The sequence below is a fragment of the Pelecanus crispus genome, chromosome 9, assembly GCF_030463565.1.
Source record: "Pelecanus crispus isolate bPelCri1 chromosome 9, bPelCri1.pri, whole genome shotgun sequence".
Taxonomy (NCBI): Eukaryota; Metazoa; Chordata; class Aves; order Pelecaniformes; family Pelecanidae; genus Pelecanus; species Pelecanus crispus.
Genome location: NC_134651.1, coordinates 33,501,481 through 33,517,296, shown reverse-complemented (window position 1 = coordinate 33,517,296; position 15,816 = coordinate 33,501,481). Strand labels below are relative to the sequence as shown.

At 54.5% G+C, this 15,816-nt stretch overlaps 1 protein-coding gene across 1 annotated transcript; it reads right to left on the bottom strand.

Annotated features, from left to right (window-relative positions):
• Positions 1-561: 561 nt before the first annotated feature.
• On the bottom strand, positions 562-6,704 carry LOC104032129 (glutamine synthetase). The gene is made up of 6 exons (XM_009484371.2): positions 6,500-6,704; positions 5,769-5,930; positions 3,888-4,034; positions 2,903-3,030; positions 1,571-1,770; positions 562-1,289 (listed from the first exon to the last, which is right to left on the bottom strand). Exons 1-6 carry the CDS (start codon positions 6,702-6,704, stop codon positions 968-970), a joined length of 1,164 nt encoding a protein of 387 aa, XP_009482646.2. The 3' UTR covers positions 562-967.
• Positions 6,705-15,816: the final 9,112 nt, after the last annotated feature.

The window sequence follows — 15,816 nt, the reverse complement described above, 5'->3', positions numbered from 1 at the left end:
CTGTTGACACCCCATCTACATGGAAATGTCCCTACCTGGGGGTTTTGCTCCATGAATAAAATCTATGACCCCCCCACCCCATTGTAAAGAGACTCCAACCCAAGGAATTGCACCGCGTCCCTGTGGTTCAGCAGGGCATTGCCCTTGGGTTGCAGCAGGAGGATGTCCCCAGGCTCCCCTCCCTCAACCAGAGGTGTCCTTGGAGGGGGGTTGGCTGCTTACTGTGCCCAGCGCCAGGCCAACTCTGCTGAGTCAGCAGCGCACGCCCTGTGTAAACGCCTGCCAGCTGCTGCCCCAGCCACTGTTTGCTCAGGCTGTGTCTCTCTGTTTGCCTTTCGGGGATCACGATGGAGAAAGATGGCCTTTCGGCTGCCGGCAAATGGGGCAAGGCAGCTCCAGGCACCTGCCCCAAGGATCCTCCAGCACCTCTGCTCCTCCAGCCCCTGCCCAGAGCTGGTGCAGGCTGTTCAGTGGCTGCAACTCGTCAGCAAGACCCAAATTAAATCCTCAGTGGAGCTCTAGAAGCTATAGAAAAATACACCCGCCACAGCATAACACAGCTACCACGCAGCCAGGAAAATTATTTATTATAATTTCCTTGCAACAGAGATACAGAAAAAAAGCACCCACCCTCCCCAGGTGCAAACAGCAGCAGCTGTAGCTTCCATGTAGGGATCTATGTACATCACAGTGTAAAGTCCATCGGAAAAAAAAAATTCAATCCAAGTTTTAAAAAAAACCTCCCCACGTACAACTTAAAACCAGGAACCAGAAAAAAGTGGTTGAGAAAATAGGTTGGGCCCCTCTCTCTTACTATAAAATATATATATATTTCTAAGGCAACATTTCACAAAACCAAAAGCAAGGTTCCTAAAGAGTCTGAGCTTGCAGCTGAGAACACCACACAGGCAAAAATCCCATGTGAGAAGCTAGTGTAGAAACAAAAACCTCCACCCACCCCACAGCCTCAGTGGTCAGCATAGTCCTTGGTCTCCACCCCGGTCTCGTTGAGCACTGTCGTTCTCATGATGGCCTCGGTGACTGCGTAGGGGTCACAGTTGGCTGCTGGCCGCCGATCCTCGAAGTACCCATAGCCATCTTGGCCGACCTGGCGTGGGATGCGGATGCTGGCACCTCGGTTGGCCACACCGGCAGAGAACTCAAAGATGTTGGATGTCTCGTGGTGGCCGGTGAGCCGCCGGGAGTTGTCCCTGCCACCCCGCGGGTCATAGACGCAGATGTGGTAGTCGTGCCGCTTGCTCAGCTTCTCAATGGCAGCTTCGATGTGTCTGTGGGAGAGAATGGGCTTGGGTTTGTCAGTAGGTCCATTTGAGGGGTGTTCCCATGGCCAGGGAGGCTGCCACCCCCTCCTTCTGTGCAGGGATGAAGAAAGCCCAGGGGATACTCTCATATAACTAGCTGCTTTTAAAATAAAATGAGCTGTGACAGCCCCAGCCCTGCCTGGTGCAGCCACCCAGGCACTGAGACACACATGCTATGGGGAGCTACCACACGGCCAAAGACACCCCAAAGCTCCCAGGTACATCCCAGGGACCTCCCCAGGACTCACTTAAGACCCCCTTCTCTCCGCATCTCCTCGGTGCTGTAGTTGGTGTGACACCCAGCGCCATTCCAGTTGCCAGTCATCGGTTTGGGGTCCAGAGTAGCCACAACCCCAAAGTCCTCGCAGACGCGGTGGAGGATGAACCGAGCCATCCAGAGGTGATCCCCCATCTCGATGCCTTCGCATGGGCCCACCTGGAATTCCCACTGGAAGGGACGAGCGGATGCACTGGTGAGGACAGGCAGGTTTGTGCCTCCCCAGCCATCACATCCCTGCCTCCTTCCCTGGTGAGGGCTGCCAGCCTGCGGTATGGCTGAGCTTTACCCCTTGGGAATCAGCAATGAGGATGAGGAGCACTGAGTTAAGCAACAGGACAGCTTTGGCATGCAAAAAAATGGGAATAAACCGCTCATGACTAAATAGAGCAAATCAGAGGGTTTTTAATCAAAATGGAAGTAAATAAGCACCACATCTGCCTTTGAGGCTGGTGCTGGTGTGCAGGATCCCCCAGCCCACACTGCAAACAGGGCACAGGACTAAGGAGGAGCCTGTTAGTCCTTCCTGGGGCTGCTCACTCGCCAGCCGGAGCCGGGGTTGCGCCACCCACAGTGACTAATCAGGGGGTGACACATTTACGGCTGCCCACATGGCCTGGCCGAGACTGAGCCCAGGATGCAGAAAGCAGCTGAGAAGGATCCTGAAAAACTCAGGGCAAACAGCAGGGTCGTTAAAAGTCCTGCCTCAGCTGCACTGCAGATAAGCCCCCTGCTTATCACTGCCACATCAGCAGCGGGAGAGTCAGCGATTCGCAGCCTACAGGGCCAAATCACCATCGGTCAGTCTGGCCACCTGCCTAATGCAATCAGGGACTCCCTCCGGCCAACTCCTAAATAAACCCAAATCCCCCCGAGCCGCTCCCCAAGGCCATATCCCACCCAAGCGTCCCGACACCTGTCGCTCCACATGCCGCTCCCGCAGCCTGTCCCGCCATCCCCTGCATCCCTGCTCCACAGGGGAAAGAAAGCACAGGGGAACACCCAGCTCTGCACGGGCTGCCAGAGCTCAGGCTGAGCTGTGCGAGGAGCTCACTGCAGTTTGGCTCGGCTGTGATTTCGCTTGCCTGCCCCAAAAAGCAGGGATTTGCACACTGGCATGAGTTAGGAGAAAATCAAACGTGTACATTTTCATACTAGCAGTGCAACTGCTCCCATCTAGACAAAACCGATGTGGGGAGTCACTGGATTTGGCATCCCAGAGGAGTTGCTGGGTTATTCCAGCCTCATGATAACTCATATCCATCACTGGAAACAGGGGCTGCGTGGGGCCGTCCACACGTACCTGGGAGGGCATCACCTCTGCATTGGTGCCACAGATCTTCACCCCCGCATAGAGACATGCCTTGTAGTGGGACTCCACAATATCACGCCCATACACCTTATCTGCTCCAACCCCACAGTAATAGGGGCCTGGAAAGGAAAGAGGAGTCACCACCCAAGTAAAGATTTTGGGAGCAACAGCAGCACTGTAGCATAATCCCATCTATGGGCACTAAATGGTGTTGCCCTCCACAGCACATCAAGCCACTGACCCCTATTCCAGGGCCAGCAGCGTGAGGAATTCATCTGTGCAACCTCAGCCTTATCTAGGCAGTTAAACAGGACTTCTCATGCATCAGCTGGGAGGTGGCTAGGAGATAAGGAAAGTTTGGCTTGGTCTGCCCCGCGGCACCTCACTGACCCCCTGAGCACATCAAGCATCCGACATTGTTCTGACAACAGCTGACATTGTTCATGGCCAGAAAATTCAACTCCCTGAAGTTTTATATGGCTCTTCCTCATTCAAGCAGGTCAGACGAAGATCTTCTCCCCGCCTGGGGGAAGGGAGATGTTGAAAGTGGCCAGTCCCCACAAAAGGCTGATTAAGTCAGGTTGGGAAACCCCTGGCTCTCTCCCAGGAGGCAGCTGAGGTGCTGGGGCTCGCTTGCTGCTGCAGGAGGGCAAGATGTGCCGGCCCTTTCCCGAACAGCCACAGGGAGGAGGTTTTTCCAGCCAAATTCTCCAGCCCTTGCCAAACAAGTCATGCAGCTGAGCTGTTTGTGCAACTGGGGTCCGGTGGGAGCGGCACTGCCAGCCGGCTCACGTGAGCCGCAGGGCACCCAGCGCTCTTGGCAAACAGCTCCTAACCTCATCCTGGCTTCTGCCTGGTGTCAGCCACAATGCACCCGAGGTTGGAGATGGGATGCCTGCTGCCGGGCAGCACCCCCCAGGCAGCAGGGTGGGAGCCGAGGGGAGCATTTGGGTTGGGGAAGGGAGGGACCACTTACCCTGCGGGCCGGGGAAGCCATTGTCGGGCCAGCCGTAGGGGTGGCCATTGATGCCCAGCAGTGTGTACTCCTGCTCCATCCCAAACCAGGGGTGGCTGTCCTTAACCAAGTCCATGACTTTCTTGCACGTGTGTCTCAGGTTGGTCTCTGGAAGCAGAGAGGTCCGGGTTAGACCCGCACCATGGGCAGGCACCCACCAAGCTCTGCTCCATCTCACTCGGGAGTCAGGACTCCACCACTGCCAAGCGCTTCCCACAGAAGCCTTAAGGAAACCGGTGAGTGGATCCCCACTTCCTGCAACGCTCTCTGCTCACTGGTTTCCTCCTTGCAGAGCTACTCCATCGCCACAGCATCAGGCCACAGGCCAAGGAGGTTTAATTAGTCTACTCCCCAAACCACCACCGATGGTCCATGAACATCCTCTTACACACCAGGAGACCAGGAGCCATACCCCAGAGCCATCCTACAGGCTTCTGGCAGATCTGGGAACAGGCACTATACATCTCCCATCACTACTTCACCCCCATACTCTTTCTACCAGCCTTAGCTTAATTATCCTTATTTTTCTCCTGCTCCATGTTTTTGGTTAGCATCCAGGCTGGCTGGCTCTCCCTTGGCCCTTTGTGGTGGCAGGGGTGCTCAGGGCAAATAGGGCTTTATCAGGAAGATACAGATATCAGAGAGCCATCCTGACGTGGGACAGCACGCCAGACAAGGGGAGTGAGAGTTTGGACCAAAACACCAGGGCTGAAAAACTGTTGTCACAGGGACAGACAGCAAATTCTACCTCTAAATTGCAATAAAAGACCCCAGAGCAGCTACAACATAAAGCCCAGGGCATGGTGCTGGAGAGGAGCGGTGACATCTCGCTTGCACTGATGGGAGAAGGGGGGAAGGCAGTTGCCCCCCCAAAGCCCACACAGCCCTTAACATCTACAGAGAACCTCCCTGGGAAGAGCCAGAGGGTGCACCCCTCTCGTCTGCAGGGTGTTACAGAGCTCTGGGCTCAGCTCTCTGCCCTGGCTCCAGCCCCAGGAGCTCCAGGGCCAGGGGCTCTCATTACAAATTGCTCCGGCAGAGGAGCTGCTGGGCAGAAATCTCAACCCAGACACTTCCCCCGCAACTGAAAAGCATGACGCTGTTTGAAGAGGAACCAGCCCCGTCTTTCACCATTGCTGCCCGCAGCCTCTCCTCTCCCAGGCAGATGTGTGCGTCACCCCACAGATGCTGTCTCCCTCCCCCCATGCACCCAGCAGGGACGTGGCCCTGCTTTACTGGCAAATAACCCCTCTGGGAGCCCCTCAGCATGCCCCTGCAAAACAGCTCCCCCTTCTCCGTCTGGGGCTTTATCAGACAGACAGGACAGAGACCGGGACTGCAGACTTCTGCCTTCAGTGATAAGACCGAGCGCTGGCACGATCTGGGGCCGTTTGCAAAAGGTCACCCCGACACAGCCCACGCCACCCTAGCACCTTCTCCCTCCTTTTCTGCAGCTGCCAATCAATGAGGAGAGTGGCCACAAACCTGGCACATTAAACCCCCTGCCACCTCCAGCTCCAGCTCCCCTGCTGTAACCCTGCAGCCCCGGGGCCTGGGTACACTTGGGCTCAAAAACCGGGTGATGCCTTCGGCACGCTCCAGTTGGCGAGCACTGCGAGCTCCACATCTCGCTGCTCTTCTTGCCCTGCGCCGCTGAAACGGGTTCTTGCAAACAACTGCTGACACCAGCACTTGAATTTCAGAGCCTTGGGCCAAGCACTCGGTGCCGAGCTGCTCCCCAGTGCCAGCAGTCCAGAGCGAGCAGCCCCTTGGAGAAACGGCACCCTAAATAATAAGGGCGTGACCCTTGGGAGCTGCGGGGTGCTCGCCAGAGGTGCTCACCTGCAGGTTTCCTGTTGTACTTCAGCACTTCGCAGAGCACCAGCTTGTTGGGGTCCAGGCAAAAAGGGTCCCTGAACATGCAGACGGGGACCAGGAACATGTCGCTGTTGGAGCCCTCCGCCTGTGCCGTGCTGGAGCCATCAAAATTCCACTCGGGGACATCTGTGAGGCAGGAGGAGGACAAAGAGAGGAGCAGGATTGAGGAAAGGTATCTCTCATCTGGATCGTGCCAAGTGCTGGTGGCTTAGATCCTGGGACGGAGTGCCCAGAGGGCACCAAGTGCTGCGGGATGACGACCACAAAGGTTTTCTTGCACATCCCCGGAGCCCGGCAGTGCTCCCCGAGCACCAGTGTGTTCACCACCCCCAGCACCATCAGGGCACAGGCAGGGCCAGCCCCGGCCGCTTCACCTCCCTCTGCCAAACCCTATCCGGATGCCAACACGTCTCCATGCCTGTTTGCCTGGTGGAAAGGGGTGAGGATCTCATCCTCCCCTTCCCACCCAGCGCTAATGATAGAGATTATGGATTAAGCAAACCGCAGCGACGCAGGCCGGATATTTACTCTGCCACTTGATACAAATCCCCCTGGACAACTGCAGCGGGTATCACCAGCGCCACACAACCAGGGAGAGCAAGTGCCAACTCCCACCGCCCAAAGCACCCCAGGACTTTTCCCTGGCGATGCTCAGGGCCCTCCACCATGCCAACCGTCATCCGGACTGGTGTTACCTTCGATGCTCTTGGGCTCCTTGTCGAGGGTCTTGGTCTTGCAGCGCACGCCCTCGCCGCTGCCGTCGATCCAGACGTAAGTGACCTGCACCAACCCATCCTGGGGCAGCCTCATGTACTGCTCCCGCACCAGCTTGTTCAGCCTGGAGCTGTGTGACACCGACATGGCGACGGCCCTGCGAGAGCGCGCAGGTGAGCGCGGCATCACCCCCGGCCCGTTTCCCCCCGTTTATTTTAAAAAGCAACCCCCACCCCCCCAAAATAAGCCACAACCAACCTCCCGCCCGGCCGCCCCCGCGGGTGCTCGGCGCTGCACACGCAGCCCCGCCCCGGCTGCCCACTCCCCGCCGCGGAGCGGAGCGTCCCCCCGCGGGACTCGAACCCGGGTCCCGCCGCTCACCGGCCCCAGCACTGCCCGCGCCCGCGCCCCCTGCGCTTTATAGGCGCCCGCGGCCGCCCCGCGCGGGGAGGCGGAGCGGAGGCGGAGCGGAGGCGGAGCGGAGGCGGAGCGGAGGCGGAGCGGAGGCGGAGCGGAGGCGGCTCCGCCCCGGGGCGGCTGCGGCTGCGGCTGCGGGGCGGGCTCCGGCCCCCGCCCCGGCCCCGGCCCCTCCCCAGGGCACCGGCTAGCAGTGCTTAGTGTGGTTTTTCTTTCAGATTAAAATATTACTTATTAAAACCAATTAATGTCATATTGTTAAAATAACACTTTATTAATAAACAACAAGTGATTTGCTAAATTAAAAAATAACAAGTATTACTCATCGAAAATATTATTTACCACCTCCCGCCCCATTCCTGCATGTGTCCTCCCTCCTGGCACTTTGTTTTTGTAGGGTTGCCCTCTTACATGCGAGCGGGTGTTTTGCCCGCCAGCCCTGCTCCAGGGTGTGGAGTGCGGAGCCGGTGAGGCTGGCATGGCGTGCTCCCCCCCGGGGAACCCCAAAAGCCTCACTGGGACCATGCCCTGCAGAGGTGCAATGCCTGGGAATGGATCCGGGTGCCTGGCTGGCCCTGGGGACACAGGCAGCCAGATCCCTGGGGACAGGGGCAACCCAGATGCCTGGCAGCCCTAACATCACCCCTGTCCCCACCATCCTGCCCTGGACACCCCAGGGATGACTCCTGCCCACCCGGCTTCAGCCCCTCATGGCTGCAGGGCTGCATTTGCCTCCCAGGCATCTGTGCTTTGAAGGAAGAAAAGGCTGAGGGCTGCAGGCAGAGCTACCAGGAAAACACTGAAATCACGCACTTTAGCCCATCACATCTATAAACCGTTGAGCTAAAGTACAATTTTTTACATTTTTAAGCACCAGCAGTGTAGTTAAGTACCTTTAAAAACAAAAATTATGCACACACAGCAATGGCTCCGATTTGATTTACAATCAGCTAAAAAACCTAAGCTAACAGGTGTGAATTTGAGTAGATTATTTCAATACAGCAGCAATTTCCAGCTAGCGAGCCGAACCCAAATCTCAATTAGATTAATTAAACGGGCTGCTGCCTTTTCAGTTTTCCACAGATACGGCGTTACAGGCTTCACATTTGTTAGAGCAGATAGATCCAACGTGCCAGCGCACAACCGGGCACGAACGCAGATGCAGCGCAAACAGCCTGCACTGGCACCTGCAGTGCCAGGTGTTATCTCAGAAGTATTTTTTTCTGGGAGGAGGGTAGGATTTCAAATAAACCGGCAGCAAACCCAGCCGGGTGAGCGCACCATGACTGTCCAGGCTCAGTTTTTAAGCAGTTTTTCAATGTTACAAGAGGAGAAACAGCTTTAAAGCATGACCGGGCTCCAAAGCAGTTTGGGGTTTTGCTAATTCCCCTGGTCTTTAAGGCAGACTCATGCTTGCGGCTGCCTGACTCACCCCTAGAAATGTTTTTCTGCAAAACAGTAAAACATCTGCACCAGGGCAGCTAAAAAAAACCCTTCATGGTTGATGTCCCCCCCTAGGACCTCTCCTTGCTGGGCATGGACTCACAAACTGCCCCTCCCAGGACACCTCCTTGCTGGGCACCAACCCCAACCCCCAGCTCTGTTTCAATTCTGAAGGTGCTTTGGTCCCGCAGGCAGATAAACAACCAGGAAGAAACCCGAAAGCATCTGCGATTGCACAAGGACCAGGAAATGAGATAGGCAGAGAGAGAAGCAAAACTTAATTAGCAATTTTAGTCCTTGGATGGTGACATCAGTGGCAGCAGCCTGTGGGCAGGCCAAACGTCACCGGCCCCATTGCCCGTGGGCGCTGCCCTGCGCGGAGCCCGTGTGAAGGAGGTCGGCACCCAGGGATGTGCCTGAGGTTCCCCAGAGTGGTGGTGGCAGAGCCGTGCAGGTCTCATCTGTGTCACCCGTGTCCTTGATGCTGCCTGGGTGATGTGTAGGGTCTCCTGTAGCTGAAACTGGGGTGCAGCTTGAAAGCAGCCACCTCCCTCTCCGGGATATTTTAGGGACACATCCGCAAATGTGGTTGCAAAGCTCAGTGTTTCCCCATTCCTGTTTGGAAATCGTCCCAAGCAGGGCAGCAGTGCACGAGGCAACATACCCCTGGGTGTGCAACCCAGTGGCAGTGTTTCCCAGGGGTGTTGCAACACAGCCGAGCCAGCACGAGTGAGGGATGTGTCAGTGGCTCTGCCAGGTCCCTTGGCCCCGTGCACCCATCTCTGTCCCACTTGAGGAGCTGGATCCTGAGGGACTGGCTTCAGGGCTGGTGAAGTAGGGGCTGATGCTGAGCTTTCACAAAAAGCAGGAGGGATGGAGATGGACCTGCATCCCTTGGGAAGCATCACAAACCCAACCTGGGGAGAGGTGAGCCACCTCTCTGGAGCCTGATGTGTTGCATCCTTCACGAGACGCAGCAGGACCAGCAACAGTGTTTTCACATGAGATGCCAGGGTTTGGCCAAGACCCTGTGCCTCCCTGAGTTAGCTGGGTACTGGAGAGCCTCATTTTATTCCCAATGAAAGCCCTGGCTTCACCCCTGGATGTGCCCAGTTGTGCAGAAACACACCGAAGCATGAGTGGGCTCAAAACCATGGAGAAATGAAACAAAATTCAGGCTGTGTTAACGCTCACTAGTAATCTGCTTTGGGGAGCAGAGCTCGTCTTTGAACAGCTGGAACCACTGAACACCAAAATCCCCAGACAGGGAAGACAGAATAAACACCCATAATCACTTGGTCAAAGCCCACCTGGTCCCAGGAGGGTAAACACCGTGTATTTACGGCTGTCTGGGGGCAGCAGGGACGACGCCAGCCTATGGGTGCATGGCCAGGGTCCCATCCCTGCCCAAACACTTCAAATGAGGCAGCTCACCAAATACATGATGGATGCCAAATTATTTCATGTCAATAGGGATTTTAGCAAGCAGGAAAAAGTATTTCTGCCATATAGTGCTGGGCACCTGCTTATTCAGTTTTTCTGTCAAGCTTGGGATCAAATCTTACCTCACTGCAGTCTAATTCCAGCTATAGCATCAACTCTACGTTACACTAATAACACCAAACACAATTCACACCTGCATCCTTGAGCCTCTTGAATGATATTTTAACCCCCAAGCAAGCCCTAGCCAATGCACTCCATGCTTTTTACAATCTGTGGGTTCCTGCCCGCTCCCCTCTGCACCAGGTACAGTAAATATTAACCACCACGAGGCACCCGACTCAGGGAATCAGTGACTGGCCCAAGGTCAGTCGACCGGAGGAGCTGAAGGCAGGAAGGGAGCAGGGATGTCCTTGTAGCAGTAAAAGGTCACAGAGTAAATCTCCAGGGGTCTTTGCTGAAGACCGTTTCGAGCTGTGGCACAGTGCAGAGGGGTTTCTCGAGATAAAGGACGGCAGGAACAGAAGCTGATTCCTGATTTATTGCTACAGTGCAGACCAACCATTGCCTCTGTCACAGCAGCTGAGATGCCATCCCGGTACCCACAGGGATTGCCCGACAGCTGCAGGCGGTGTTGCAGGATGCGGTGGGGCTGTTCCCTTTTGCAGCACCTTTTTTTTGGGTGATGGCCATCAAGCTGCAGCCAGTGATGCCCACAGAGCTCTCCTGGGGACACCTGACCAAGGCCTAAGTATTTTGAGTTTTTATCTCTGACTTTGAGGCTTTATCAGCCCAAGCATTTTCCAGCCTTGCCAAGATACACCAAAGATATTATTAAAGCCTTTGCTTTAATAATAATAATAAAGACCTTAGCAAATTTTCCACATTGAAAAACTTCAGTAGTACGGTACACTTTACCAAGAAGGCATTAAACACAGACTAACTTACCTCCTGGGGTGACTTAACAGCTTCACCCCAGCTACAAGCTGGTGCTTGCAGCTGGGCAGGGGGCTTGGAGCTGGGGACCCTGCAGCCTTGGTTGTCAGATCCCTCCTCACACCTGCCCAGGAGGGATGACCCCCAGGCACAAGGGAGATATTGGGATGGAGAGTTTGGGTTTTTTACTCTAAATTATCCTCTAGGATTCAGGATGCTGCTCAGAACCAAGAGGGTTTCATCCTGGTTGGCCCTCTCCTCGTGTGTTAAACCCCAAAAGCATCTCCCAGAGCCCTGGACTGTGGAGCCCCAGGCAAGAGCCTTTCCTCACCATTTCTGGTGATTTGTCTACTGGCCAAACTGTTTGATGGGGAGATTAGAGGGAAGGCAAAGAGCAGGGTCGGCACAGGGGAGCCCTGCACAAACACCATAAAGGGATTAGAGGGGCTGGGGGGAGAATGGGTGGGAATTTTCCTGTGTGCACTGCTGAGGAAGAGGGAGTTTTCTCTAGCTGAGGGGAATGCTGCAAAGAAAGGCCGGTGGGCAGGCAGGGGTGCGTGGCCCAGCAGATCTGCAATAACTGGCTGGAAATGCTGCTGGGTGCCTGGATGCGGCGGGAGGTGGCCAAGGTGGGTCAGATCAGTGCTGAAGGGTTTAGCAGAGACCACCCGTGCTCGGGTGGGGCTGCACTGGCATTTCCACATCCCCAAAACATGCTCACTTTTACACTTTTCCTACAAAACAGCTGAACTGACAGTTTCCCTTTACAGTTAAAACACATTTAAGCAACAGCAGATCTCCTCATGTCTAGGCGTTTGCACCCAAACCACTTTCTCTTCATTCAAGTAGTACTGCTATACCTTTTTCTGTACATACACACACAGACATATAGATACATATATGTATACACATACACAAAATTCTTTATGTCTGTCATCCCAGAACATGCTTGGGGAGCCCACAGTCCCAACTTGAACAGTACTTTGGTGGTCACCAAAGTGCCCAGCACCAACCCATGCCTCTCCTGTAAAGCTGGGATCCTCACGCTCAGACTCATTCCACCCATTTCCCCCATGCACACTGGCAAAGCCAGCAGCAGCAGAGCACAGCCAGCGCACTGCTCACTCCTACCCCGAGGGAAGCCCGGGAGACCCCAGACTGTGATTTTCCTCCTCTATACCCCTGGGAGGGCTTCAACCCACTGGTGGCTCCAGATCCACCAGAGCCAGCCCAGTTCAGGCAGGGGAAGCCCATGGCAGGGGCTCTCCCTGGGCACAGTGGAGGCTTCAAACCCTGCCCTGAACCAGGCGAGGAGGGATTTCAAGCAGGTCCTTGCTGTCTTTCAGCCTCCATGCACATGCAAGGGGGCAAGTGTATCTGCCTCTCCACCTTCATAGTGAGAGATAAAGCACTCATCCTGGAGTAGCTCAATGCCAACATGGTGAAGTTTTGTCCCTTCCTCCGTGTGCCACCCAGGCTGGTTTTGGCAGCTCCTTGCTCAGCTGGTTTGGGAGGATGCCCTCCCACACTCACACCTCTCCTGGGCGGCCACTGTGGGAAGTGAGGTCTCCTCTCGGCAACGGGGAGATAACACCTTGCAACACCTACCGACTTTGAGGAGTGAAGAACTTGTTCAAGGTTACAGAGAAACCCTGTTGTGAAGCCAGTGATTCCCCTCCAGCCTCACGGGTCTGCTGTGAGCTACCAATAAAATCCCAAGCTCCCTCACAGCACAACAGTGCTTTAGGGTCTGTTTGCAGGAAACTCTTATAAATTATTTTTGATGTTATTTTCAGCTTCAGGGATGTGCGTGCATTTGTTAGGGTAAGGTTGCTTTCAATAGGCAGCAGAAAGGGCTCACAGAGCAGGAGCACAGGGCATGGGCTTCTTTGAGCACCCTCATGCAGGCCCTGAGCATCCCCGCTCCTCCAGCCCACAGACAGAATAAAACCCAGGTATAAACCCCAAGCAGTTTCCCCCTGCAAGGTTTTTGTTTGAATTTACTTTTTTATCCTCTCACAGTCACTTCAGGCTGTAGGAAAAGAAACTGGGGGGGAAAAAAAAGGGTGCAGGTAGCACTTGCACAACATCAGAAAGCCAAAGCAAAAGCAGCCAGTCTCTGGCCAAGCAGCCACAATTTGCAGATTGCCATCGCAGGAAAAGCAACACAGGGCAGCTCAGCACGAGTAGGAACACTATACCCGTTAGACAGGCGAACGGCCAGGCTATATTTCACCCAAGCCTTTCCCTGGGTCACCCACAGCCCAGAGCTGGGGGAGGAAAGGCTGCCTGCAGGAGCCACAAACCAGGGCTGCCCCAGCTTGCTGGGGAAGAGGCGGTGGGGCTGGGGTGCTGGAGAAGGACCAATTTGCCTGTGATCTCTGCCAAGACAGACCCAGCAATCTGTGACTCACGGGGGGAAGTTCTTTCTCTTCTCTTTAGAGAAAGAAATCACGAGTCGGAGCTTCCCACATCGCAGCCAGGAACCATGTCCCGCAGGGGTCTCACCCAGCTCCCAGCTTTTTCTGCAGCTCGTTGCTTCAGGGACAGGACTAAGGATCCCATTGCTGCCCTGTGAAATCCATCCCCAGGCTCCAGACAGCCTCCTGGGATGCAAAGCCAGGGGATTTTTGACCAACAGCATTTATTTTAGCAAAACCAAATCTCAAAGCACGCCAAAACTCCTGTAGCAGCAAAGTGCTCTGAGCAGAGTCTCTAAATAAGCAGCAAGCCACCAAAAAGATTAACTACCATTTATCATAAATAGGATTATAAGCACCAGCAAGCGATGCACCCGAGCAAGACGGCCAGCTCGCCACAGCCTCCTCGCCCAGCTGGTTTCCCAGCCTATATCCTGTTTGGCAACTCGATTTTGCAGTCTTACACAAATGCAAAGCTTTTTCACTTCCCTTGCTGTTCACATCAAGCCCTTGCTGATGCCAGCCCGGTCGCTCAAACCAGCGTGATTGGGTTTGACAGAGTCATGAGGGGTTTTCTCCAAAGAAAATAGGAGGAGGCTCTTTGTTGGTGGTTTTTGTTATGTCAGTGCTTACCCAAAACCAGTGCTTTTCTGTGCAGAAGCAATGTCATCTCCTTGCAATCACATGCTTCCAGGAGCTGGAACTGCAAAGGGGAAAAAAATTTAATTAAGCACTTTAAGGCAATTCTTACAGCTTGCAGGATTTGTCCTTAGATACACAGAATAAGGCTGCCTTGAAGAGGTGCTGTGTAGCATCTGAGGCCATTAGTGCAGCTGGGTGGACATTTTGGGGGCAAAAGCTTTGTTTTTTAAAGAAAAACATATTATTGCCACCTTTTGCACAAACAAAAGGCAAGTTCTGGCAATGACTTTGAGTTAACCCAGAGTGAAGCAGCTGGGTGTGCTCAAGTGCTTTGGGTCGCGTGGTTTGAACTTGCAGAGCCTGTAACTCATTTCGTATCCTACAAAGCTAAAACCAGAAGCCCCCATCAGGAAGACTTAGTGTGAATTAAAACAAACCTGCCAGCCCTAGAAACTCCCTTGTTCTGGGGGAAAAGGCCTGCTAAGCACTTCATTTTGGTCTTGTTTAACCCATTTTTCAAGTAGATTGATTCAAAAGGAATTACTTTTAGTACCCTAGCAGAGCATCCCCATCCACGTTGGCTTTCACCTGCTCGTAGCAGAGATTAAGCTGATGCAAGTTTGCTCTTCTGAGATAGCAACAACCACCCTGGAGCTATCGCCCCATTCAGGTGCTTGTCCCATCTCCCCAACATGAACACCCTCCGAACTCTACCAAGACTGAAAAGCAGCTTCTTTCATTGCACAAGTCTTGGGAACCTCTCCCAGCATTGCATTGGGGTGAGCTGCTGATGCAGGCCCCCATTGTCATCTGCCCCTTGGGGCTTTTGCTGCCCAACATGACCAGGAGCATTATCATGCCCATGGATTTACCCTGCCTTAGCCAATTAGCAGCCAAAACAATGGCATGAGGCAGAAGAGCCCCAAGGCCAGAGTAGGCACAGCCACACATGGTAGCCCCCATGCATGTGTGGGCAGGGGGGCTGCACCTCCAGGCTGAGTATCCAGCCCAGCCAGGGTGGCTCCAACACCCCAATATGGCTGGAGACACCCCAACACATCCAGAGCCAGTCCCTGGGAACCTTCCTGTGCAGGCTGAAGCAGGTGGCATAGCTGGCCTTAACCCCCTGCCCCAGACCCATCATCCTGGGCCACCCCTGCCCCTCTCTGCAGCCCCATCCCCTTTCCCTGTTTTACTTCCCGGGATGGGACAAAACATCCCTCCAGCACCTTTCTCTTTAGCTACCCCAAAATTTGGCAGCAAAATCCCCTTGCAAGAAACTGATTTGTCTCTGCTACCCTTTTCATCTGCTGTCTCCAAGGCTGATGGCCAGTGCACTGCTTCCCACATGCCCAGAGCAAGGCTGTTATACCTTAAATCAATGCTCTCTTCTACCCTCTGGCCTCACGAGGTCACTAATTACTCCTTGCTCACAAACCCAGTGCGGCAGCAGGGACGGTTTATTTACAGGTGTAATTTCGCACCATGCCTGTGCCCAAGCTGCTGCTGAAGCCAGGGGTTCTGCTGCCCTCTTGGCTAAAGGCTTAGGTGGCCACGGGACAAATCAGAGCAGAAAAAGTTATGGAGGAAAGTTAACTTTAGTGTCCTTCAGGACTGAGAGCCTGCTTCAGCCCTGGACAAACCCTTTGGGTATTTCTCTGACCCTTTTAGCCAGACCCAACTCCCATTCCCACAAACATGATCCCTCTGCTGAGCCCTCTCCAGCTGCTCCATCGCCTACTTTGCCTGATGGCAAATCGGGGACTTCTGGGAACAACAGCCCCCGGGGAGGGTGATGGCAATGCTATGCCAGGAGCAGCTCTGTACGAGTATGGAAGGGCCCTGTCTCCTCCCTGCAGCACCCAGCCTGGGGCAGCCTCCCTCTCCCAAACCTGGGGACATCCTGACTTGTCCTTGAGGAATTCTTCAGTCTTTCTGCCTGGAGATCCATCCATCCATCCATCCCATTGCACCTTCAGGGAAATGATTCCTGGTTTTCC

Bases quoted from the DNA above. Each gene is read 5' to 3' on its own strand.
- LOC104032129 (XM_009484371.2), bottom strand. From the start codon at position 6,704: ATGCCGCGCTCACCTGCGCGCTCTCGCAGGGCCGTCGCCATGTCGGTG. The intron at 5,931-6,499 runs GTAACACCAGTC...CCTGCCTCACAG, and splicing joins GGAGCCCAAGAGCATCGAAG to ATGTCCCCGAGTGGAATTTT. The intron at 3,031-3,887 runs GTAAGTGGTCCC...TTTCCTTTCCAG, and splicing joins TGGCTTCCCCGGCCCGCAGG to GCCCCTATTACTGTGGGGTT.